The following is a 26669-nucleotide window of genomic DNA, read 5'->3' as shown; positions in this document are numbered from 1 at the left end:
AATCTGTATGAACCACTTGGTTCAGGGTTTTCCGTACTGTTCGAGTAAACGTAATTCGTGAACGAACCCCTATTGAAAAACATGTTATGACAGATGGCTTCTTATTGTTGTTCTTTTTCGCCAGCAGCGCAAAAGTTTTGCAACCACATCATGTTCCGAGTGCTCTAATTTTCAGAAAGTGTTTATTAATTTTCTCTGTCGTGAAAAGATTGTCCTGTGCCGTGAATTTGATTCGTTTTAATTCGTGAAACAACGCAAATCATAAAATCTGCCAGTGTTGATGGACGACGATGGTGACCGGGCGACGACGGCAACAAAGAGAACCCGATTTGCCCTCAGGGAGCCACTGAAGCTCGGTGACGGTGAGCTGCCCGGATCCGTGGTGGAACTTTTGACACCACATCAGCTGGAAGGAATCCGGTTCATCCATCGGGGTTTGAAACAGGTTCCGTATACTGAGAACTGACTCACGGGCTTGCTTACTCATCTTATATGGTGTTATTTTTTTTTTTTTTCAGAACAAAGGCGTAATCTTGAATGACGAATCGGGTTTGGGCAAGACGCACCAGGTAATCGGGTACTTATCGGCGGCGGTTGGCCTTGCTGATAAGAAGACTGCTGCAATTGTGTGTGATAGTTTACAACGGGTGCATCACTGGCTGTACCACCTGGAGGCTCTCACCGAATTCAAATCTTTGGTTCTCGGTGAGGATTTTGGAAAAGGTGAGTCGTATTTGCAGGGCCATGATATTATGGTAGCATGGCATGGCAAGAGTTTCTTTTCAATGTTTCTAAAAATTGTGTTTTAGTATTGCGCAAAGAATTCCTTACATTATAATAATAATACGACGTCTCTCTTTTCAGATCGACTTTCGGACAATCCCCGGGTAATTTTGTCGACTTTTGAAGACTTCCAGAAGCATTCAAGTGCACTTGTATCAAGGGAAAAAGATATCAATTTGCTTGTGATCGACGAAACCAAAGAAGTGCAGTGTGGGAATGAATTATTGACACTGCTTGCTAAATTTCCCACCGCGGCCAGGATATTTCTAATAACAGAAAATCTGTTGGACCATCCGGTTCGATTCTCCCTCAGACTCAAGCTATGCCAAGTGGCGTTTCATGCAGAAGCGTTAAAAACCTTACTGGACGAAACCATTCAAGCTAACAGATCGTTGAAGAAATCGCAAAAGTTAAAGCTGTTTTTCCTCACTCGCGACGTGCTGTTCAGAAGGTATCGATCTCATCACAAAGATTACCTTCCTCTGATTGACGAGGACGAATTCAGAGCTTCTTTCAACGCGTGGAAAATCGCCAACGGAATGGAATGCAGTCAAATCGAGGACACAAGTTTGCAGGTTTTCGAAGAACTGAGTCAAGAGCTGGCAGAAAGCGATACCCTAGGCGAAACAAGTCTAAATGTGGCCATTGTGGGTGATAAGGAAAGCTCAGGCATCGGAAGAGACCTATCGCATGAGACGACGGATGAGGATGAAAACGAGGAACCAGCAGCGGCCGTGTCGTACAAAATAAGCGAGCCTCTGTTCGATTTTGAACAGAGCACTGAGGAAATGCCCAAGTTGGTGGTGGAAACGTCCGACTCCGAGACCAAATCGACCATTGATGATGTTCTGCGGAAATCTCCACTGGCTAAAGCATCAGGTAATGACATTTAACTTCTTATGAATAGCAACCATTTTGTGGATATTTATTCTTATTGAAACAATTTGTTCGGGAGATCATTTAATAGCCCCTTTTCCTAAAACTTTGTTGTACTTCAATATTGAATCCTATGAGGGAAAATATGAAAAAATGTTGCTCTGATGTTAGCTTGTATCGATTTACACTACCGTGCCATGCCCTAATACCGTGACCTTAAGGATGCTCTTCACTTCAAAGAGCCCTGTAAAAATCAATAATCCATGTTTCTTGATTTTTCAAACGCTATATTATTGCTTATTGTGTGTATTATGTATAATAAATATAATTAATGGAATTCCAAATGTTTAATCCATTGTTAAAATCAAAATTATAAAACATAGCATTGTTCCTAATACCGTGTATGTGACCCGCATACATTGGTGGTCCTTTGACTCTTCACTATATCAATCATACTAAGTTCATTCTTAAAAGAACCTGTGCGTCAAACGTTCCCTAGAGGTTTGTGCAATTGATTCATAAAGTAAAAAGTATCAATAATATTTTCAGTTTGCAAGTTTTAGCCGAAACACGGTATTTGGAACACAAAAGGAACCATGCCCTAATACCGTGTGTTGGTACTTTGCACTCACATTCTGTAAATATTTTTTATTGCTTGTTTTTTGTAAATATGTGCCAAGTTTATCACGCCTAACTTGAGAAGGTTTAATATGCTAATGATTGAACTAGTTACTCAGTTAAAAAAATAATACACTTAGTAAAATATTTGAGTTTTTTGTCAAATACACGGTATTAGGAGGCACACGGTATTAGGGCATGGCACGGTATGTATTCTGTGTATCCTCGCCTTTGGCGTTTTCCAATCGATACCGATTTGGTTTTATTGTTGCTGTTCTTTGTTGTGCTGTTGTTGCGAAGAGTTTAATCTTACCTAGTTTGGGTAGTGGCTACGGTTAAGATAGCTCAGATCAATCTTCAGCATAAAAGAACAGCAACGATCAATCTTTGCAGACTATGCAAAATGATACAGCCCAAGTGGCCTTAGTCCAAGAAACTTACTTTCGTAAGGAGAATTGCTATCTAGGAAACCTTGTGAACCAGGTGTTTGCTACTTTCAGTGAAAATGAAATGGCAAACTCGCGTGTCATGCCTCGAGCCTGTGTGCTTGTCAACAACACAATCATTGCCACACTCGTCTCTGAACTAACCACTAGAGATGTACTCCAGTATTCGGAATCCTCGGTCAACCAAATGGGATCTCTTTACAGCTCTTTACTAATTTGATTGCGGCAAAATTTCACCATCCATTGACACTCCAAGTGATTTAGATGATGCTGTTGATGTTTCGACGAAGAAACTTGCCCTCTGCGGTCTGCGAAGACAACAAGAAGAACCCATTGGTAGAACTTTTAGCTGACGAAGCTCAGGAAAGTTGAAACAGACGACGTTCGGCTGGTTTGGAGTCTTTCTGGTTGGAACACAAGGCCTACAAAAAAGCATCTCCGATCTGCTGAACGATCCGGCTGGAAAACCCTTTGTATGAATGTTTCCAATTTGAGTGAAGGTCAATCAAAATCCTTGCAAAACTAAGGATTTTCGAGTAAACGAACTTCGTTTGCCAAATGGCGACTAACTTCTGATGAGGATGTTCTGGAATGTTTATTCAGAACACACACACTTTCCCGGGGGTGTGGATATTTCATTTTCGGATGAACTTGATGTCTTTTCTTGTAGTTATGATTCTTTAGCTTCGGCTGGAGTATCATAACTATAGAATCGATTGAGTAGGCACTAAATAGCTTTACTCCTTTCAAATCTTCTGGAGCAGATGGGATTTATCCCATTTTGCTTCAGAAGGGGTTTGATTATTTCAAACATGTTTTAACCAACTAGGAACTTGTTTACAGTTTTGCTACAGAGTATATTCCCAAATCTTGGCGGGATATTACTGTCAAGTTTATTCCGAAAGTGGGTCGTACGTCGTATGAAGAAACAAAGAGTTTCAGACCTATCAGTTTGACTTCTTTTCTTCTGAAATGCTTAAAACGCATTGTCCATCATCACATCTGGCCAACGTGCCTCTTCATGTGAACCAACATGCCTACAAATCTGGTAAGTCCACTGTGACACTTTTACACAAAGTTGTTTACGATATCGAGAAAGCATTCACTCAATAGCAATCCTGCTTGGGTGTTTTCTTAAATATCGAGGGTGCCTTTGACAACGTGCCTTTCGATGCCATATTGGAAGCCGCACGGGGTCATGGTATATCTCCAATGATTTCCAATTGGATTCAACAAATGCTCAAAAACCGATATCTCTTCTCGACATTGCGTCTAGCAGGGATTAGGAAATTGAGTGTTTGTGGATGCCCCCAAGGGGGAGTCTTATCATCGCTTTTGTGGAATCTCGTAGCAGATACGCTATTGAGGCAACTCAATAATAGCGGTTATCATACTTATGATTTTGCCCACGACTGCGTAACATTGTTAGTTGGTGTGTGCATCAGCACCCTTTTCGACCTGATGCAAAACGCCCTTCAGGTTGAAGAAGTTGAGGGGTGGTGTCGCTAATACCTTATGGCCTTTCATTAAATCCGAGTAAAACATCTGTTGTTCTTTTTACGGGAAGGCGAAACCGTTATGGCGTTCGACCTTTGCGTCTCGTTGATTTTTAAATCAATGTGACTGATCAGGTACGTTGGAATCATTCTTGATTCCAAGATTTCCTGGACACTTCATAATGAAGTCAGAATCAAGAAAACTTGCATCGTGGCTTGCATGGCCTTCGGGAAATGCCGGTGAACCTTTGGTAAAACTTTGGGTCTAAAACCCAAGTAGGTATATCAAATGGATTTACACACCTGTTGTTCGACCAATACAGGTATTCTTCGATATAATGTACCCTCGATATAGCGAATTCGATATAACGTACATTTTGCTTCGATATAACGTACAACATTGATTTTTTTTTTATTTTTTCCCTGGAATATCCCTCAGACAAACTACGAAATCACTCAAATCAATGTTTTGTTGCAGCATTAGCCTTTTTATCCAAAATTAGCGCAATTTGGGAAAAATTTGGTGTACTTTATATCGAAACAAAATGTACGTTATATCGAAGCACAAAAAACGAAATGAGTTTTTCATGAAAACTCATGGTTTTCATTATTTGTTTTGTGAATTTCACCGAAATCATTAATTGGGGTTAATTTCACGTCGAATAGGGATAGGCGGGGCAATATGGACACCCTAATGTCTTTGCCAGTATTTTTGCAATTGGAAACGTGAAAACGGGCGAATGGTATTTTAACTCCGGTGCAACCTGTCACATGACGAGGGCTGATCAAAGATTTTTCGATGAAGAGGCGATAACCATGATGTCGGAACAGCTAACACCGGCAGTATGAAGTCAATTGCCAAAGGTTACGTATTCCTGGATGGCAGTGTACATTGTTCTCATGTCGGAAGCGTGCTCAAGATACCGGATTTGGCTACTAATTTCCTACTCGTTAGTACTACATATTTGCAAATCTGGAGCTCGATTTGAATAGGTCGTATGTGCTTTTGTCGATTAAAAATTTGATCAGTTGGATTCGCTTATTATAGCGAAAACCGTTGAAATTGAGCAAAGTTCATACATACAGCAGAATTCTCACAAAACAGGCTTTCTGTTCCATCATTATAAGTTTGCAAAATTTCCGCCATATTGCTACAATGACTAAAATAAACTGATCGAATTTTATATCGACAAAAGCACATACGACCTATTCAAATCGAGCTCCAGAAATGTTTTTTTATTCTTCAATCACTTAACCTAATTTACAGCTCTATTGTCCACTAGGGCATTGCGTGAGCGATTCCAATTGGAAGCTGTACATAAACTTTGTGCTGCGCCTAAATGTATTCTATTCTAATTGTACTACACCGAACTGGTTGCCGTTGCGCTGCTTTCACTTTCTACCATATCATGGTAGAACGATGAGATGAGCACAAGGATGTTGATGTGCGGCTGTTGGTTGTTCCTGTTTCCAGTCCGATTTGGGGGTCCATTATGGGTTGCCGTTCGCCGATGTCCAAGTATCCGGATTCATTTGAGCCATGGGCTCAGAAGAGGGTCAAGTGCCAGCCGCTCTCAGGGGAAAGAGCAACTGACGAAAGTGCCGGGGCTGGGATCGAACCCATGACCATCTGCTTATGAAGCAAACATGTAGCCACTACGCTACGGGCCCCGGCCAATTTGCAAACGTTGTCATAAGATTATTTTTACGGCGGACAAATTTGAAGTATGGGACGAATAAGATGAAGAACTGATCATCACTGGAGTTGAAGATGGTGGGCTGTATCAAGTGAATCGTCAAGAACGAGCTTTCCTTTCGAGCAGCATTGAATTGTGGTACAGACGCCTTGAACATCTCAACGAAGCAAGTCTGAAGAAGCTGGAACAAATTGCTTGTGGTATTATCGTCGCACCACCAAATCGAAGTCGTCGCTAGAAGCACATGCGAAGTTGCAGCTGCGAAGTAAATTTGAATCTATTTTTTCTGTTGCGCATCATTAAGCTAATTAAGAGAGACAATATGCACTAATCCAAATTGAGTTGCGACATTTCTAAGTAGGTTAAAAATCAATTTTCGCACGTTCGGTCACTTCGTATTTCGACCAAAAGCATAATATTGATTTCAAGAATTAAGCTTTAGCCAGCTACATATCGTGCTTTGAAGGTAAGCAAGTACAACAACTGTTTCTAAGCAGCGAATCGAGGATCAAGAAGCTACTGTAGTTAGTGCATTCAGACTTATGTGGTCCAATCGAAGTTCCCTGAAGGCGTTGGCGTTTGATGTTTCGGATGCGAGCCATACCAAAGCCGTCAAGCCCGTAGAATTCATGGACTTACATTTCGAAGACTTTGTTGTTCATGTGATAAAAACTATAGAACAAACCTGCAAACGGGTCGACGATAGCTTTTAAGTGAAGATTTTGTAGACGCTTACGATGAAATTGCGCTTCCACCACAAACAAGTAGACCAGTTGATGAAATGCAGCGGTCGAGAGCGCCGGTGCCAAGGCAAGTACACATAACGATTTTATTTGTTATGGTTCATTTACTAGCGGAGCCGTTTCCTCTCAAAAGCCAACGGACGATGTGAATCCGACTAACGATCCAACGAGTTACGAGGTATCTCTAGAGGTAGTCCTGCGTCGGCCGGATCGAAAGCGCTAGATCGAGGCTATGAAGGACGAGATGAAATCCTTATACGAGAACCAAACGTGGATCCTAGACCATCTCCTTGAAGGACAGAAGGTGATTGAAAACAAATGGATGTTTAAGACTAAGCGTGGTCCCGATGGAAGCATTCAACGATATAAAGCGCGACTTGTGGTGAAGGGATGTGCCCAACGCGCAGGGATGAACTACGACGAGGTATACTCTTCAGTAAAGTATGCCACGGTGCGTTTCTTGATGGCAATCGCAGCGAAACATCGTCCAGGTCACATAGATGCAGTGACCGCTTTTCTCCAGGGTAAGCTGAATCACGAATGATGCAACCGGAAGGATTTCCTGCAGTGACCGGCAAAGTCTGCAAACTCAAGAGTCTCAAACAATCTAGTTGTGTGTGGAATATGCAGCTCGATATCTTTCTGATAAAAATCGGCCTTGTCCGTCCAAGCGTTGAATCGTGTTTTCACTGAATGATTAGTGGTGATCAGATAATGTTTGTTACCATATATACACAGATTATTTTCTAATATTTACCAGTGATCGGAACTTGAAGCAGCAGTTGAAGAGAAACCTATGTACATAGGTAAACCTTCATGGTATCTGCTAGAGAGGAAGTGTTAGATATAACGCTTTGCTCTAGCAGAATTAGTCACGAGCTGACCAATTGGCATGTGTCAGATGAAGAATCTTTATCTGACCATCGCTATATCTTTTTTGAACATTTAAATGTTACTTCGCAAACATTGCGTTTCAGGAATCCTCGGTCAACAAACTGGGATCTTTATACTGATTTGGTTGCAGCCAAATTTCATGGATATTCACCATCCATTGACACTCCAAGTGATTTAGATGATGCCGTTGATACTACAACGACCTTCATCATGGAAGCTTTTGAAGAAGCATGCCCTCTACGGTCTGTGAAGATCACAAGAGGAACCCCTTGGTGGAACTCTGATCTGGCGAAACTCAGGAAACAATGTAGAAAGAGTTGGAACAGACGACGTTCGGCTGGTTCGGAGGCTTTCAGGTCGGCTCGCAAGGCCTACAGGAAAGCTCTCCGGTCTGCTGAACGATCCGGCTGGAAAAACCTTTGTACAAATGTTTCCAGCTTGAGTGAAGTCAGTCGGTTAAACAAAATCCTTGCGAAATCTAAGGATTTCCGGGTGAACGAACTTCGTTTGCCAAATGGCGATCTGACTTCCTCTGATGAGGAAGTTCTGGAATGCTTATTCAGCACACACTTCCCTGGATGTGTGGATATTACATCTTCGGATGATCCTGATGTCTTTTCTTGTAGTTATGATTCTTTAGCTTCGGCTCGGAGTATTGTAACTATAGAATCGATTGAGTGGGCTCTTAATAGCTTTGCTCCTTTCAAATCTCCTGGGGCAGATGGGATTTATCCTATTTTGCTTCAGAAGGGATTTGATTATTTCAAACATGTTTTGAAAAACTACTTGTTTGCAGTTTTGCTACAGGGTATATTCCCAAATCCTGGAGGGATATTACTGTAAAGTTTATTCCGAAAGTGGGTCGTGCGTCGTATGAAGAAGCAAAGAGTTTCAGACCTATCAGTTTGACCTCTTTTCTTCTGAAATGCTTAGAACGCATTGTGGATCATCATATCCGTGATGTTCATCTGGCCAACGTGCCTCTTCATGTGAACCAACATGCCTACCAATCTGGTAAGTCCACTGTGACTCTTTTACACAAGGTTGTTTACGATAGCGAGAAAGCATTCGCTCAAAAGCAATCTTGTTTGGGTGTTTTCTTAGATATCGAGGGTGCCTTTGACAACGTGCCTTTCGATGCCATATTGGAAGCCGCACGGAGTCATGGTATATCTCCAATGATTTCCAATTGGATTCACCAAATGCTCAAAAACCGATATCTCTTCTCGACATTGCGTCTAGCAGGGATTAGGAAATTGAGTGTTTGTGGATGCCCCCAAGGGGGAGTCTTATCACCGCTTTTGTGGAATCTCGTAGCAGATACGCTATTGAGGCAATTCAATAATAGCGGTTTTCCTACTTATGGTTTTGCCGACGACTACCTAACATTGTTAGTTGGTATGTGCATCAGCACCCTTTTCGACCTGATGCAAAACGCCCTTCAGGTTGTTGAGGGTTGGTGTCGCCAATATGGCCTTTCGGTTAATCCGAGTAAAACATCTATTGTTCTTTTCACGGAAAGGCGAAACCGTTATGGCGTTCGACCGTTGCGTCTCTTTGATTCTGAAATCGATGTGACTGAACAGGTAAAGTACGTTGGAGTCATTCTTGATTCCAAGCTTTCCTGGACACCTCACATTGAGTTCAGAATCAAGAAAGCTTGTATGGCCTTCGGGCAATGCCGGCGTACTTTTGGTACAACTTGGGGTCTAAAACCCAAGTATATCAAATGGATTTACACAACTGTGGTTCGGCCAATATTGGCTTATGGATGTCTTGTGTGGTGGCAAAAGGGTGAAGTGAGAACGGTCCAATCAAAATTAGGCCATCTCCAAAGGATGTGCTCAATGGCGATGTCTGGAGCGTTCTCTTCAACTCCTACGGCAGCGCTAGAAGTTCTCTTTGACGTTGCCCCACTACACATTCATCTCAAACAAGAAGCCCTTTCTTGCACTTACCGGTTACGGGTACTCGGTCTACTAGAGGAAACTCCTGTGAACCGCAGTTCAACACACACCTCGTTGTTTCCACTTTTGGTGAATTGGGACAAAATTGTCCTTGCTCCAAGTGATCTTACAATTGCTTGTAATTTTCCATATAGGACATTTTCCACGAAATTTCCTTCCCGGGAAGAGTGGACATCTGGTTATCTGGAAAGAAGTATTTCAGACGGCATCGTATGTTACACTGATGGCTCCCTTCTCGAAGGTCGAGCAGGTGCTGGTGTTTATTCTCGTGAGCTAAGGCTGTATCAGTCTTATTCACTTGATAGACACTGTACCGTTTTTCAGGCCGAAATCTTTGCTCTTATGTGCGGAGTGCAATCAGCACTTCAGCAGCACGTAATGGGCAAAGTAATATACTTCTGTTCAGATAGCCAGGCTGCTATTAAAGCACTTGCTTCGGCCAACTCCAGGTCGAAGATAGTTATCGCTTGTCGAACTCAAATCGAGGAGCTGAATTCAGCAAACGCTGTTCACCTTCTATGGGTACCTGGTCATTCTTCCATCGCTGGAAATGAATTGGCTGATGAGTTAGCTCGCTCTGGAGCATCACATGACTTCATTGGCCCTGAGCCAGCTATTCCGATATCGAAGTGTTGGATTAAGCTTCAGATTCACACCTGGGCTGTCACTCAACACAGACAATATTGGAATAGTTTGGAGTCATGTCGTCAAACCAAATTGTATAGTGCTGAGCCATCTCTACGGGTGGCGAAGTATCTAACTAATCTGTCTAAGCAGAATTGCAGCATGCTGGTCAAAGCATTGACTGGCCACTGCCGATTCAGCTATCACATGGCGAATATTCAGCAAGCTGATTCGTTTGCCTGTGATAGCTGTGAATCCGATTATGGAACTTCGTATCATTTGATATGTAACTGTCCAGTTTTCGCGCAACTGCGTTTCCGAGTATTCGGTAAACACTTATTAAGTGAAACTGACTTCAGAAACCTGAATCTTCAGGATATTCTGTTTTTCTTAACCCGCTGTGGTAAAGAGCTATAGGCTCTCTTTCGCTTTATGCGTTATTACAGTGCCCTTTTCAGGGCGCTGTTTGAACCCATTGTGGTACGCTTGTGCGTTAGTACCCTCTTCCAGGGTATTTTTCCTATTTCCCTACCTGTCCCTATCCCCATCCAAATCCTTTTTCCTTCCTTTTCTCTCAGGTAGATGATGAAATAGGCTGTTATTTTGGCGATGGCACAAATGTCCCAAATGGAGGATAACGTGCCTCTGGAGCCGACCTTCTGATGCAGCTCGATATCTTTCTGATAAAAATCGGCCTAGTCCGTCCAAGCGTTGATCCGTGTTTTTACTGAATGATTAGTGGTGATCAGATAATGTTTGTTACCATATATACACAGATTATTTTCTAATATTTACCAGTGATCGGAACTTGAAGCAGCAGTTGAAGAGAAACCTATGTACAAGATTCAAAATGAAAGACTAAGAAGAAGCAAAGTGTTGTCTAGAAATACGGATTTTGAGGGATCGTGCGGAAGGCAAGCTACCCCTACCGAACCAAGTGTTAAATCAATGGCACCCAAAAACCAGTCCTATAAGGAGGCGATGAATGCAGACACTTTAACTTGTTCCACGCTTCTTATTCATCTTTCGTATCCATGACCAGACCAGACTATAATTGGTCTTTTCGAGACTCGCACAAATTGTTGATAACGCCTGCATCTGGTTATCTTCATCGATTGCTTCATCTTTTTTCGGCATTACTGCCACTCCAGTAAGCTTCCCGTATTAAGGTCATCTTCATGGCGAACGCCCATAACACTCCAGTCTCATGAACCACTTTTGGAGCCTTAGCACCAGGACCGGCATTACCTAGATCCTCTGTTGCCAGGGCCTGAAGAAATCGACTAATTATTTAAATATTTCTTCTGAGCTTCGAATTTTCGTTATGGACGACGCTCTGGGCCCATAACTTATCGTAGAAGTAAAACCAATCTTTACGGTTTGAACGTTGGAAACAGAATGACAAATTATCACCCTAACAAATAAAGTGCCCCACACAATGCATACGTTTGCGTGTGCGTGACACTAGTTTGACACATTTCACATAGGAAAACTGTCAAAAAACGCAAACCTCGACGGAACGGACGCTATGTGTTCCAGGCTTAAGCTTTACATGCTAAGGTGCTCATGGATTGCCTGATGTTTGCAGTTGAACCTTGCACGGTACAATGCATTCCTCCAGATATGTTTCCACTCCAAGTGTTCTTTCAGTCTAAAGATTCCGCCAGAAATTGGATTGATTCCAACAGCAATTTTCATGGGAAATTATCCCAAGAAATTCTCCAGGAATTTCTAACTAAAGAATAATAACTAGTTTTTATTTTGTCTGAGGGTTCTATTTATTCTTTTTTCAAGATACTGCAATGAGAATGTTTCCAGTAATTTATCAAAGCATTTGAGATCTCGCGTAACAGGATATAACCCTTTCATGATGGAGCGCAAAAAAAGTTAAATCTCAATACAAATCGCTCAACTTTAGCTCTCCAGAACTCTTAGATTTTCCAACAAAACAAATAAGGTTGTTTCTCATTTGGAAGAACTAACTCTTCACCTTTCGATTTCTAGCTTTGACTACTTAGATAAATCAAAAATAAAAATATGCGACTGATAAAACTTTTATGTTTTACGATTTTGATCGAGTTTTTGTTCAACTTGTGGTAAATCTCTCATGCAACGTAAGCAAAAGTTTGTTTTCACACATACAAGCATAAGTAATGGCTAAATGATTTAAACAGTTTACATCACACTAAATAAAGACTAAGCAGATGAAAAAAAATAAGCATAGGGTGCGCGCACCGGTTTTGGCCAGTCTAAGGGAAATCATTTTTATAAAAATAATCAATAATCCAATGAAAACTTCCAATGTGTTAAATGAAAGGTTTCAATCTATACTTTATTAGAAAAATACAGAAATCAAGCTAATACTTGATTTTTGTATTAAAAGTGACACTGGCCAAAATAGAAGCATTGCCGAAGTTTTGGCCATATTCTCAGCTTTGGTTTCTATTTTGGCCAATCACGTGTATTTCTTATGGGAGTGGCCAAATTAGAAGCAACCTAGCCAAAATAGATATATGGGAGCTGATTTTTTAAGGAAATTATTTTTTCTTCCAGTTTTTAATCAAAATGTATGGTTTTCACAGATGTAATCATCATATTATATTAGAACCTACTAGTAAAAAATAAATTTATGCCGATTTAGATCTTAACAGGCTAAATACCGCACTATGGCCAAAACTCTGGGCTGGCCAAAACTGAAACTTCTACCCCACCTGTTAATGCTCAACAGCACAATAAGCACACTCACTTGCCAAGAGTTACATGACGTTGCTATTTTTGCAGCATGCTATCAAAAAACAATGTGTAAACGACTTTTTCCTTGTAGTTTTATCTAAAAGTTTGCTGAATAAAGTAAGGGTCACTCACGCATCCCAAAGCCGTAAGAGAGTCAGAAAGGCAACTCTCCACGAGGTGAATGTAAATAACACTCACTTCGTGGAGAGTCACTTTCATAGCTCTATCACGACTTTGGTATGCGTGTGCGACCCTTGCTCTATTCGGTAAACTTTTAGACATAACTACCTATAAGATAAAAGATCTCCATACATAGATTTTTGATAGCATGCCTCTGAGCTAAGATAATAGCAAGTTAGTGCTCTCTGCTCTGAGTGTTCCCATCCCTGGTCATAACCCCTCCTTACCATCGGCTTTGAATTAACATGCGCTTTCTCATTGCCCCACCAAATGCTGCAAAATGAAAATGAAATGATAATAAAAATGAGAAAATGCCTATCAAGTCTGCATTCAATTCTAATGAATATCGTATGCACATTCTTTTTTAGACTCCGAAAAGACTCGATCTCAAACACCTATGATAGAAGTACCGGAAACGGAGCGATCCTCACAGGTAAACACCGACGACCAAACTGATTCCGAGGGATACCTCCAGTTCGGTCAGGCTCTTTTTCAACCCAGTTCTCAGCTAGAAAGCTCGTCGGAAGCGGTGGTTCGCAAATCGGTCATCGCATCGACGGTCGACAAGTACGACTTCCCGATAGATCGATTCTTCCAACGGAAATCACCTTCCTCGGGTTCAACGGATGTCGAAATCGTCTCGAAAGAAAGTGTCCTGGCGAACAATCCGGTACTGGTTTCTAGTTGCAGCTCGAACGGACGGGAGAAGTCTCCGGATCTGTTCAGCGATTCCGAAGAAGATACAGTCAAATCGATCTCTCAGAATGACACGCTTATGAATCTTCTGTTGAAAAGCCCGATTGAGGTGGAGAAACCCATCAAACAGGAAATGAACATAAAGAAGCCCTTGTCTAAAAAGCCTCGACCCAATGTGAGCACGCCCATTTCCAAACTTCTTCACGGTCCTCTACAAAACGAAACTACGAGTACCACCGTAGAACACCCGTCATCCAACGACATCTTCGCCGATCTCACCGTTAAAAACCCGGACCCGAACCGAACGGACGTGTTCGAAATCACCGACAACAACGCCTTCGGGAACCAGATTCTGGTCCACGCCGAAAAGGACAGCATGTCTCCCTTGCGGGATTCCGACGATGTCCAGTTTGTCACCGTGCTACGGCAGCCGGACGAAGTCGTCGATTTGGACGCGGATCCGTGCACCCCCAAGAGCCAAAATGGCCCCGCCCCCAATCCCTCAGTCAAACGGACACCTTCCTCCAAGGGAACGCTGCCCCCGACGCCTCGTGGTTGGCTCAGCAAGAGCAACCGATCGTCGGACAGTGATTCCCCCCGTACTCCGAAAACCTCGTCGAGGAAGGCAACTCCCCAAACCGGAAGGCGTTCCGCCGGAAGTCACGGCACGTCATCGAGCTTCAAGCGCAAGAAGCTGGAAAACTGGTTCCGTGATCCACCCACCGACGATGATGATGATTTTGAAGATTGTCGGCGGATGTCCACCAGTGTGAATCGGAGGAAATCGGCTCCCGCCGTCGGAGCATCCGCATCCACAAGTGGAAGCGGTGGAAAACGGATTTCTCCGAGGAAGAAGTGCTTCCAGGAGCGCATCATACAGCGGTACAATCAAATCTTGGTGTCGCCCAGCGGGATGGATAGCGATTTCGAGTGAGTGTTTTCTATGCTTTCGGTAGGTAGTTGTTGTATTTTTTATACTTATTTTATTTCAACATGTGACAAATTTTTAGTTTTCTTTGGGTACTTTACTATATTGTTAAGTATTATATACTTATGTCAGATAGAAAAATAACACAAGCGCGATTGTAACGGTAAATGGCAGCAAGTTTACAAGACATTATTTTCGATTCTAGATTTGAAGAAATCCTGTAGGAAGGTTTTTGTGTAGGAAGATGTCAGGAACTCCATATTGCTTACTTTCAGTTATGGTCATCTACCTATGATGGTGCAAAGAGCCGAGTTGAAAAATCTCCATCCCGGGCGATCGCTCGCCATCGCCTTGACCTGTTGTAGCCAGGTCAAGTTTCTGTCTACATCCTTAATTTCTTTGTTGAGGCTGCGTTGCCATGAGCCTCTGCAAGCAGCTCTTTGTTCTCGCTCATGAGGTTCTTATCGCCTTTTGGAATCTTATCCACGGCAGCATTCAGTTTCTCTTTGTCTTACATTTCAGCGGCATCGGTTTACGCGTAATTCCACTGGGAGTTCTTCTCGCAGTTTTAACGGGAATTCTACCGCATATTCCACCAGTAATTCTTGTAGCAGTCCACAGAAAATTCCTCTGAAATCTCCTCCAAAAACTCTTCATAGAGTACCTCCGAAAATCCCTCTGGAAGTTCCCTCGGAAATCCTTATAGGAATTCTAAGAATTTCCCCGAAAACTCCTCTGGTAGTTTTATCTGGGATTCCTCTAGAAGGTTCACCTAAAATTCATATAGAAATTCCACCAAGAATTCTCACAGGAGTTCCGTCGAGAACTTTTGTTGGAATTTCAATTTCTGGTGGAATTAGAAATTCTTCCAGGAGTTCCTAAGAGAATTTCTCTAGGAATTCCACAGAGAATTCCTGTGGCACTTCCACTGAGAATTATTCTTGAATTGCCACTGGAGAATCCTCTAGCAACACCACTCTTCTCTCTCTCTCTCTCTCTCTTCTTGGCGTAACGTCCTCACTGGGACAAAGCCTGCTTCTCAGCTTAGTGTTCTATGAGCACTTCCACAGTTGAGGCTTTCCACGGACCAGCACGAATCCATTTTAATCGATGTTTTTAATTTACTTGATATTTTTGTATACTATTCCTTTTCATGTGAGAAACCATTTTTTCATATCAAAAGTTCATATTTTGTCTCGACTAACTTTCAAATAGGGCCTATGAAAAAATGGAACACAGGCAAATAAAAAATTGGCAGCACCCTCTCAGATTTCAATGGAATTGTGTAGGTATGAAGACTATGTACTTTAAAGCAACGTTGCATACTTTTTTGTTTTTTTTTTAATTTATCTACACTAATATTTGAAAAGGGCTTAAGTTTTTGACTATTTTATTTATACCAATATAACTTAAAAATAACATGACCTGCAAAAAAGTGTGGTATGTGTGACTTTAAGGAATTTGTGTAAACTTTCAAGTAAAAAATTGAAATATTGAAAAAACGATCACGCTAAAAAAAGTTAAAAAATAAATTGAAGTCAATTTGGAATACATGCCCATTTGCGAAATTAAATTAATCCTATTTCGGAGAATCAAACCCCACACCAACCAATAAGAATAGAATTCAAAATGGATCAAAGTAATTAAATTGCAATTATCTAAATCTAACCCAACACAAAATGTGTTTTTTTTTTTTTTTGAGTCAAACCAATTTTTGGGTATTTTTATACGTGGATTTTCACATATTGATATTGAACATAGCTTTACATGTTTCAGTTATAAATCTATCCAATACAAAGAATATAATTTAGGATTCTCTTTTGAACCAGAACACCAGATTTGTTACACAGAAATTCAGAACATCAACCAGAAGTCGAATTTCAACTTAAAAGTTTTCTTATTCATAAGAGAATAAAATAAATACTTTGCATTAGATAGACTTGTGATTTAAACATATGGAGTTATGTTTAATTTAATATCTGTAAAAAACGCCCTGGATAAAATCTTTTGTTTTCTACCGAAGAGAAACACGCAAAATGATGACATGAAGTATTTGTTGTTAGGAACCGTCCATTAAAGACGTAGCATTTTAGAGGAAGTTTATGATATTGCTAGGAGCCTTCTATTAGGTATAGGAGAATATACTTTAAGAGGGGAGGAGCTGTCAAAAATGTTCTACTAATGCTACCGTGATTTCGGATGCAGCGATATGGTCAAACTCAAACATTACAGAATCCTTGAAAAAGGTCCAATAGGGACCGAAACGTCGGGTTAAGAAAACATATAGTTCTTTTTGATTGACCAAATTAGACTGAATTGCCAATTAAAGATATCATCCAACGTACAGTCGATCACCCAAAGAAAGTCAAACTCAAAGCAATAAACAAGTACGACCACGATTCTCATCAGTCAACGAGATTGAAACTTTTACTACAAATCATTTTATTGTAACAGGTAAATATTATTTAAAATAAAAAATCAATAATTTTGCTTTCGGGATGAAATTGATCAGTAAATGAAATACCTTTGCATGTGCCAAAAATATGTTTTCCACCTGAATTAACAACCCCAGAATGCGAAATGCTGCGCAAAAGTTTAACGAGTTTTCTCAATTTTTAATTATTCAAGTTTTAAATTTAATAAATTTCATTAAAACGCCTTAAAGTATGCAATTTTCATACTGAAAAATCCGAAAAGTGCAATTTTATGTATAAATTTGAATATTTATAAAATTTTTGATTATGAAATCGTGTTTAGCAAATACTTGGCAGCTAAAAGCATCCATTCGAATATTCATTACATGTGCGATACAGCCACGGTAGCAAAAGTTTGAAAGGGTATTTGAGGTTCGCCAAACACGCAATTACGGAAAATATTGAATATTACCTATACAGAAATATGTGACTAATTGACTGTAAAACGTGTAACTCATCATTCAATAATCCTTTAGCCGGATGATGGTCATTTTCTACAAATTGTTTTAAGTTTAAAGCAATATTTTTAACAAATGAACATGACCCTCACGTCGATCAATTTCACCCCACTGATCAGTTTCACCCGAAATCACGGTACCTCAGAAATGCTTTTCTTCAAAAGTGCGCATCTTGCGATATATGGCAATATTTTCAATAATTACAAATTACAAATGTCATGTTTTGCAAATTGAAATAATTTTTCTTATTTGCATTTTTTTTACTTTTAAAGCGTATTGACATTTTTCAATGTTATGAAAGTTCACATGATTATCTAAAAATCACCCATACATAACTTTTTTTGTAGGTAATGTCATTTTTAAGTTATATTGAGTAAAAAACGGTCAAATACTTTAGACCTTTTCAAATATTAGTCTAGGTAAATAAAAAAAAACAACGTATGCAATCTTGCTTTAAAATACGTCTTTAAAGCTAAGAAATTCCATCGGATTCTGAGACAGTTTTGCCAAACCCCTACGGCGAGTTTGCGTGAATTCATCATACACTCTAAAAAACACACAACCGAAAATGTTCAAAGTGCCATAACTTTGTTGTACATTTTTTTTACCATTATGAAATTTCTACAGATGGTAGCTAACAGAATGAACTTTATTCTCACAAAATATCACGAAGGTAAAAAAATAACTTTTTGAGATATTTAATTTTTAGTAACAAAATTGAGTTTTTTTAGAAGAAAAACTAAATAAATTTTTCAATGTGTATTTTTCTGAGAGCCACCATTTATTAATCTACAACTTTGCCGAAGACAGTTTTCCGATCAAACAAGCAGTTTCAGAGATGATTTTTCATTTGCATGTGTTCCATTTTTTCATAGGCCCTATTTGAAAGTTAGTCGAGACTCAATAAAAAGTTTTAATATGAAAAAATAGTTATTTATATTGATTAGAACAGCTGTGCAAAATTTTATGCAAATCAAAAATGCAAAATTGAAAAAAATGGATTTTTTTCGTGCTGCTTCGTGGAAAGCCTCCTCGGCTATATGGGCCCTTGGACCCTTGGACACCACTCTTGGAGTATGTATATATGTAATGTATGTAAACTGCCGTGAATCGCATATCAGTCCCATCTTTGCTGGATTTCTTATGCAAAAGGGACTGATATGCGATTCAGGGTAACCACTTATTGTTGCAGGGCACAGCCATTATACAGTCGGAACACGCTCGTTGAGCCACAACCTCCACCCAACCAACGAATTCGATTCGCTAGTTGGGTGAAGTGACAACAGCACAAGGGGCGTGCGCATTGTTTTTTTTAAATCATGTTAAAGTTAGAAGTAAAAACTATTTTTTTTTTCAATTTGTTTTACATTTAGAGCAAAACTGATACGATTTGCATGATACATACACTGTGGTGCATAATTGATCGGACAAACGCCGATTTTCATACAAAATGGCCAAGTTTGAGATGCTGTAACTATGATTTGCGTTGATGGATTGAGCTCAATTTTTGACACGGAACTACTTATATGCTGAATTTTACGTATACAAGATACAAAATGTTTTCGTTCACAGGTTTGGGCGTGGCAAGGCGTTGAAAAATGTGCAAAAGTGATCGGACAGCGGCACCCCTTTGATTTACACGCGTGCCGCTGTCCGATCACTTTTGCACATTTTTCAACGCCTTGCCACGCCCAAACCTTTTTTCAAGAGATTTTTAATACCCTGCTCCCCCCTCGTAGCATTTCGTCACATATTCAGATACCCCCCTCTGAAAATGACGTAGCTTCTTGAACACCCCCCCCCCCCTCCTAAAAAAAATCATGTCAAAAAACAAAAAACATACTCAAACTTAGCTCTGATTTCATGTTTATAGAATATTATGAAAAAACAACAGTAGCAAAATAACATTGCCGACTGCCAGGTCGGATTGGTTTCATTTGAATAAAATTCACCACGACATTTGAAGGACCCCGCAGAAGTTTTTTCTAAAACTCTTACAGCAGTTCATTTAGTAATTCCTCAAGGAGTTTTTTTTATCAATCCCGTTTTGAGAATTTCTTCCTTTTTAATTACTCCAGGATTTCCTTCTGGGATTTCTCCAAGAATTTCCTTTGGGATTCTATATTTCAAAATTCCTCCTTATTGTATTCCTTCAGTGGTTCCTTCAGAGATCCCTCCAATATTTCCTTCCGGAGTTCCTTCTTAGATTCTTCCAGACGTTCCTTCTGAGATTTCTCCAGCAGTTTGTTTTCTAATGTTTTTCTAAAAGTTTATCCATGGTTTTCTTCAAGAGCTCTTTCAAGTTTTTCTTCTCCTCTCTTCCACCAGTAGTTTCTTCGGAAATCTCTTCATGGATTTTTTTAGATTCCATCAGAACTTCTTTCGGGATTCCTCCAGGAGTTTCTTCTTGATATTCTCCAGTAATTCACTAAGACATGCATTCCACGATCTCGGCAGGAAACCCCACCAGTATTTAAAAGCCCTCCCAGGAATTGCTTCTGGGATACCTCCAGGAGTTCTTTTTTGGATTCCTTCAGGAATTCCTTCCTGGATTCTTCTGGAATTCCTCGAGGACTTCCTTCTAGGATTTATCAAGGATTTTTTTTGCGGGACTCCTCCAGGAAATTTTTCCGGCATCCATCCTCTCTTGGAATTCCGCGAGGAATCCCTTTACGGATTCCTCCCAGTGTTCCTTCTGGAATTCCTCCAGGATTTTTTTTCTTAGATTTCACCAGAAGTTATGTCCAGATAATCTTCCAGAAGTTCCTTCTGAGAATCTAAAACTATCTCCTTCTGAGACTCTTCCAGGAGTTTATTCAAGATTTCTCCGAATGTTCCATCTAGCACTGCTCAAGGAACTCCTCGCGGAGTTTCTTCGGAGATTACTCTAGATCCTTTTGGATTTTTTTCAGAAGTCTTTCTTTTCTGGGATTCTCAGTAGGAATTACTGTGGAAATATTATCCTTCTCCTGTTGGGGAAACCTATAAAGAACACCATGAGAAATTCCTTACAAAGCTGCTAGAGGAACTCCTTGAGAAATTGTTGGAGGAATTGTTCGAGGAAGTCCTGTAGAAAAGAGCTCCTGGAATAATGCCATAATGCCAAAAACTTAGAAAAAATTTCCTTCGCAACCTTAGCGGCATGCAATGGCCTATAGCAAGCAACAAACTATTGGTCGTGAGAAGCATTTGAGCGAAATTGATTTTTATCTGCAAACACAATACATTACTCTTTACGCAGGATTTCAGAACCATTTCCTCAGATACAGTTGCTGCGTCCGATAGCTGCATGTCTTATGAAATAAGGGTGCCTGTAATCTTCATTATTGGTTATTTACATTGATGTGAATGAAAAAAAAAATTATGCAATATATTTTTTTTCGATTTACTGGATAATGATACTTAATGCAAGTAAAAAATTTATTAAACACGAAATTATTTTTTCAATAGGCTTAGTAGGAAGCTACGTAGCATATCATAAACCCCTACCCCCCTATCGTCACACTTCGTCACAAAATCACAAACACCCCCCTCCCCCCTAAAAAGCTACGTCATTTATGGACGCCCCCTGATCGACAAAATAAAGATTGCCGATGTTTTGCATTTGTTTCGAAGTAATTGTACATATTTTTTTTTTTAAGAAATATGAAATAGAAATTCTTCTCGATTATCAGTAAAGTTTAAGAAACCAAAAACTCATTAGCTCGCCCCTCGGAATTACAGATTGGATGTCATTTTCAGTTTGACATTGAATTATGACATCCAGGTACTTTTTAGTTGGCTGACAGCTCAACTAACGGAGCCCCAACTAAAAAGTCACCCAACTATTAAGCCCTCAACCAGCGGGTCATGACTGTACAATAGACTGTCTTCTCTACATGTGTGGATCCAGCTGAACTGCAGATTTCATTCAATCATTAATGTATAAAATGGTTATGTCCTCAAGCCTGCTGTTCATCCAGCCTTCACACCATATAGAAGGATGTCTCAATAAGTGGAAAAGGACTCTGTCTTGCTCCGCAATATGTTGAAGAAAGGAAGTTGGCAATTCCACTCTTCCCTTCCATATTACTTCACTCAGGCATCCTGATAAATATATTTATTTATGGAATATGTTTCTATGATAACATTCAAAGTAGAAGACACTATTATCTTGATGTTTAAGAAAATATAAGACAATCTTACCTTTTGTGACATTTATTGATTTTACTTAAGGGTAAAATCAATAAGGGTCGTGAGTTCAAATCTTACCTGAGATGTGGATTTTTTCCCAATTTAACCAATAATTTACCCATCTGTACATATGTACGTTGAGTTATTTGAAATTCATGATTTTACTTGTTATTTATGCTTTCAAAATTTTATTATTACCTCCCAATATATAAATCCGAATAAAACCTGGTTTCAGAGAGCCGCTACCCGTCTCACTAAGTTTCATTCCTTTTTTTCTTTTCCAATGCTTGTATGTTTTGTCATTACTATCCTCATCTGATTCCCCATCCGAAATTTCACTATCCTATTTTTTATAGATTTCGTCTAACTTATTTTTCAGTTTTCCCTATCCTTCGAAAGTTCTTCAGAGCTGTCCCTATTCATGTTTTCATATTTAAGAAAGTCCTGTTCTAAAGATTTTAACCATGTCTGAGAGGGTGGTTCCTTTCTCTACGCATCACGTGCGCAAAGTAGCTTATTCTTCCTACTCTAATTCTTCTGTTTATAGTTTTTCCGTCTAATAACTTTCTCGCGTTGAATTTTAGGTTCTTTGGTTTTCTGCAATATTGGTAAATGTTTCTAAGAATTAACTTTTCGTAATAAGCTATTGACACCCTACTTTTCTTTGTTAATACTGATACTTTTGTTCCATACAACAACGATGGTCCTATCAGTGGCGTAGCTAGGAATTTGGGGGCCCGGTGCGGAACCAGATTTGAGGCCCCCATGAAAATTAAAGATGTACATATTTTGCAATGATAAATCTATACATTTAACTCTCGAATGATCGCGTTGTGATAGTTTGTACAAAATGTTCAAAAAAAATCTCGACTTTAGTACTCTGCATTGGCCAACAGTTGACCAACTGACTGACGGAAGGTTAAACTATATTTTCTGTATTACTTTATGAATTTCTTCGGGGATTTATGCAACGATGCATCCCGGAGTTCCATCAATGAGTATAAGATTTTTTTTGAAGAATTATGTCGTATTTTATTAACATTTTTTTTAGAAATTGCACCAAGGGGAATCCTTTAGGAATTCCTTCAAAGGCTTCATCGAGTATTTCTCGAAACATTTGTTCAGGAAGTCCATCAGGAGTTCTATTAATAATATCTCTGAGGATTCATCTATATTATTCTAGTATTCTCGAGAAATTCCAGAGAAAATTACTACAAAAAAAATCCAATAAGGACTGTATCGGAAATTAACTATAAACATTCAAAATGCTCTATCTCGAAGCACGGTTGGTCTTTTTATTCCGGTTCTTCTATGAAATCTTCACAATATAGTTAAGTTTAGAACAGCTTGAAGAAATTTGGAAAATATTTGGTATATTATTGAAAATATGTTTCTATGAGTACACCACACAAAATAACAATCTGTACAAAATGCATTTTTTTTTAATTTTTGTAACGTTTCAAAAATTTATAGCAAAAAACAAGGTACGGGGAAAAATCTGGATAATAATGATTATTACTAGCAGATATTTACACATAACATATCACTCAATACCGACTTTAAAAATTCTTATTTTGGATAGAAAAAATCTCCAACATGTAGAAAATTGTCTATCTCAAAAAACACCTACTTTTTGGTCGAAGTTTGACGCTGTTTTAAATATCTTCAGAGGTTATAAAATTACGATCTCTGGTAAAACTAACTCTTCAATAAATTTAAATACATGCCCAATAGAAAAATGCGAATTTTCAACTTATTCTATTTTTATTTGCGTAATCGTTCTTCAGAGACACATAAAGAAGAGTTCCTCAAAAATGGCCTTTTTTCATTTTTAAGAATTGCGCTAAACTGCGAAGGATTTTTTTTGATAAAAATAACTTTCCTATATCATGAACATTCTGGAAATGAATATATTTGTGCAACACTAAGAGAAAAAATTGAATATTTTCCCACAGTTTTCGCAATTTCAAATTTTTAGGAGGTGTCCAAAATTTAAAAACATATGTGCAATCTTTGAGATAAAAGTCCAAGTTGAATGATAATTTTTTGAAAATCAGAACTGCCATTCTTTATTTAAAAGATTTATATAGTATCTCCAAAAATATGTTTATTTCGAATAGATTTTTTTTAGGCAGTTGTCAACGTTTTTAGTTAATTTCCGATACAGTCCTTAATTCTTTTAAAAAATTACATCGGAATTCCACCAGATGAAGAGAAGTCCTTCTAGAATTTCTTCAAATATTCCTTCATGATTTGTTTCAGGAGATCATCCAAATATTTTTTTGATTATTTTCCACAGAAGTTAACAATTTCTCCACAAGGACTTCTCAATTATCCCCTCACATAACTCTTTCAAAGATTTCTCAAAGAATATATTTTTGCATTTCCTCTAGCATTCATCACACATCTTGGCGTTCTGTGGAAAATTTCTTGTGATTTTTTTTCAAAGATTCCTTTAGAAATTCCACCAAAGAATCCTTCAAAAATTACTGCAACGCTTTTTTTTCGAAAAAAAAAAAAAATTCTGTGAGGATTTTTCAAGGAGTTTCTCTAAGGTTTCAATAAGGCAATTATTTCAGAAATTCTTCAAGAAATTTCCAAAAAATCCATTGGATAATAATTAAAAAAAAAAAACAAGGATTAATACAGAAGTTTCTCTAAGAAAATTCTGTAGAAATCCTTTCGAAAAATCTTTCTGGAATTCCTCCAACGAGTTATTTAATACTCATCAACTCTAGGAGTATTCCTACGGATTACTTCAGGAATTTTTGGCAAGCATTCCTCTGGGATATCTTCTTAAAATTTCTATTGAGATTTTTGTTAAAACTCCTTCAAAATTTTTTTGAGAAGCCTTTTGAAAAATCATTCTAAGTTTCCATCAAGCACTCCAATCAAGAATTTCACCAGGATTTATTAATGATTCCTCTAGAAATTCTTCCAAAAAATCGTTTGAAAAAATTACTGAGAAAATAAGAAACGTAACTAAAAATGCTTCATTGCTTTGTTTTGAGTACAATGAAAATTGGAGTGTATTTGCATAAATGGTAAAGGAACAGACACCCAATCGTATCAAACCAAACATTTTTTTCCAGAGGGTGCTCCAAGGATTCATTCAAAGACTGTTTTGTTCAGAAAGAGCCTAGAAGCATCCTTTAAGTGCTTAATGCCAGGCTAAGTTTTCATAGAGGATATCCATCAAGAATTATTCAGGAATCGCTTCGTACGTCATTTTTTCCAAGAATTTCTTAAATATTTCCTCACAAAATCTCTTGAAAATTATCAAAAGAGTATTTCAGAATTTCATCAAGGATCTTGTGAGAAACTTCTGCAACGGGTTCATCAATCGAATATAGCTTTCGTTGTTTAATTAATTTAATAATTTCTCCAAGGAATCTACCGAGGATTACTTTTGGGATTTTTCCAGGATTTCTTCGTGTATTTATATAATTACTCCTGCGAGATTTTTTCAAATTTATTTACACAAATTCCTTCAAGAAATTTTACAGGGATTCCTCCCGAGGATGCTTAGAGTGTGTTTGCTAGAAATGCTTAAGAAATTCCTCTGATTAGCTTTTCAAGGATTAAGGAACTTCTTTAGAAATTAAAATAATAAATATAAGAAGTCTTCCAAGAATTCTCACAGAAATTCCTCCAAGAAATTCTATTGAAGTTTCTTATTACATTTTTCGGAATTGATTTGTGATTTTTTTATGATTGTTTGTGAACTTTTTTGGTAATCACCTAATTTTTTTTTGGAAATTCCTTTCAAAATTTTCCCCTACCGTTCCGTTGTAAATTTTTGGATTTTTTTAATTCACAAGAATGTACCTCATAGAGCTTTAAAAGTAATAACAGGCGGAATTCTGTAAGGAATTATCAATTGGAATTCCCAGAGCAATTACCAAAGGAATTTTCTAAAGAATTACCGGAGAAGTTTTCAAAAAATTGCCACTTGAATTTACAAACGAATTGACTAAGGAATTTTCAAACCACCTGTTGAATGAATTTTTAAAGCAACTATTGGAAGAATAACAAAAGTGAGTGTCAGGTATTGAAGCAAAGGAACTGCCAGTAAACTATCAATGGAATTGCTGAAATCCTGTAGGAATTATCTGATAAATTTCCACTGCATTTCCAAATAATTTCGAAAAGTAATGCTGTGGATATTTTCAAAAATAATAACCTTAATTAATTTCGAATATTATTGCCGAGCAATTTCCATAATTCCATACCGAATAAAATTTCGAAGGAATTGTCGAAATAGATTAAAAAAAAATGTCCAAGAAAACTCCAATAACAATATTATAGAAATTTTCGGATTAAACTAAATAGAAATTGCTTGATAAATTTCCGAAGAATTTGCCAAAAAACTCCAAAAAAGGTAATTCAAAAGATTTTGTCTGGTAACTCACAGGAAATTCGTCGTATGAATTCCCAAAGTAAACGCCAAATGAATTAACCATTCAAATTTCTAAGGAATTGGCAAAAAAGTTTCATTAAGAGTGTTGAAGTTATTCCCAAAGTAATAATCAGAGGATTTTTCAAACTAATTGTAAAAAAAAGGAAAACCAGCAAAAAGTTGTAGACGATTTTTTTTAAACAAATTTCCGTAGAAATTAAATTCTGAAGAAGTTTGCAAAGCCATAGCTGAAGCATTGCCGAGAATTGATTAAAGAAGTTTCCAAAGGAGTTGCCTAACATTTTTTTCAAAATAATTGCCACAGATATTTTTAATGATTTTTCTAACGGAGATCCTTGAATTTTGTTTTACCAGGGGAATAGCGAACTCAATTTAAAACACAATAGTTGAAACAGTTTCCAAAAGAATTTAAAAAAATCTCAAAATAATGCAGATAGAATTCAGAAGAATATTGTTTAAGGAA

General features: G+C 38.4%; 1 protein-coding gene across 1 annotated transcript; it reads left to right on the top strand.

Annotated features, from left to right (window-relative positions):
- Positions 1–91: 91 nt before the first annotated feature.
- LOC109411451 (uncharacterized) lies at positions 92–14854 on the top strand. The gene is made up of 4 exons (XM_019684967.3): positions 92–445; positions 519–723; positions 865–1662; positions 13426–14854. Exons 1-4 carry the CDS (start codon positions 281–283, stop codon positions 14685–14687), a joined length of 2430 nt encoding a protein of 809 aa, XP_019540512.2. The 5' UTR covers positions 92–280; the 3' UTR covers positions 14688–14854.
- The last annotated feature ends 11815 nt before the right edge of the window (positions 14855–26669 follow it).

The sequence above is a fragment of the Aedes albopictus genome, chromosome 2 (genome assembly GCF_035046485.1).
Source record: "Aedes albopictus strain Foshan chromosome 2, AalbF5, whole genome shotgun sequence".
Lineage (NCBI taxonomy): Eukaryota > Metazoa > Arthropoda > Insecta > Diptera > Culicidae > Aedes > Aedes albopictus.
Note: the sequence above shows the minus strand (reverse complement) of the source record. Positions and strands in the feature narration are given on the sequence as shown.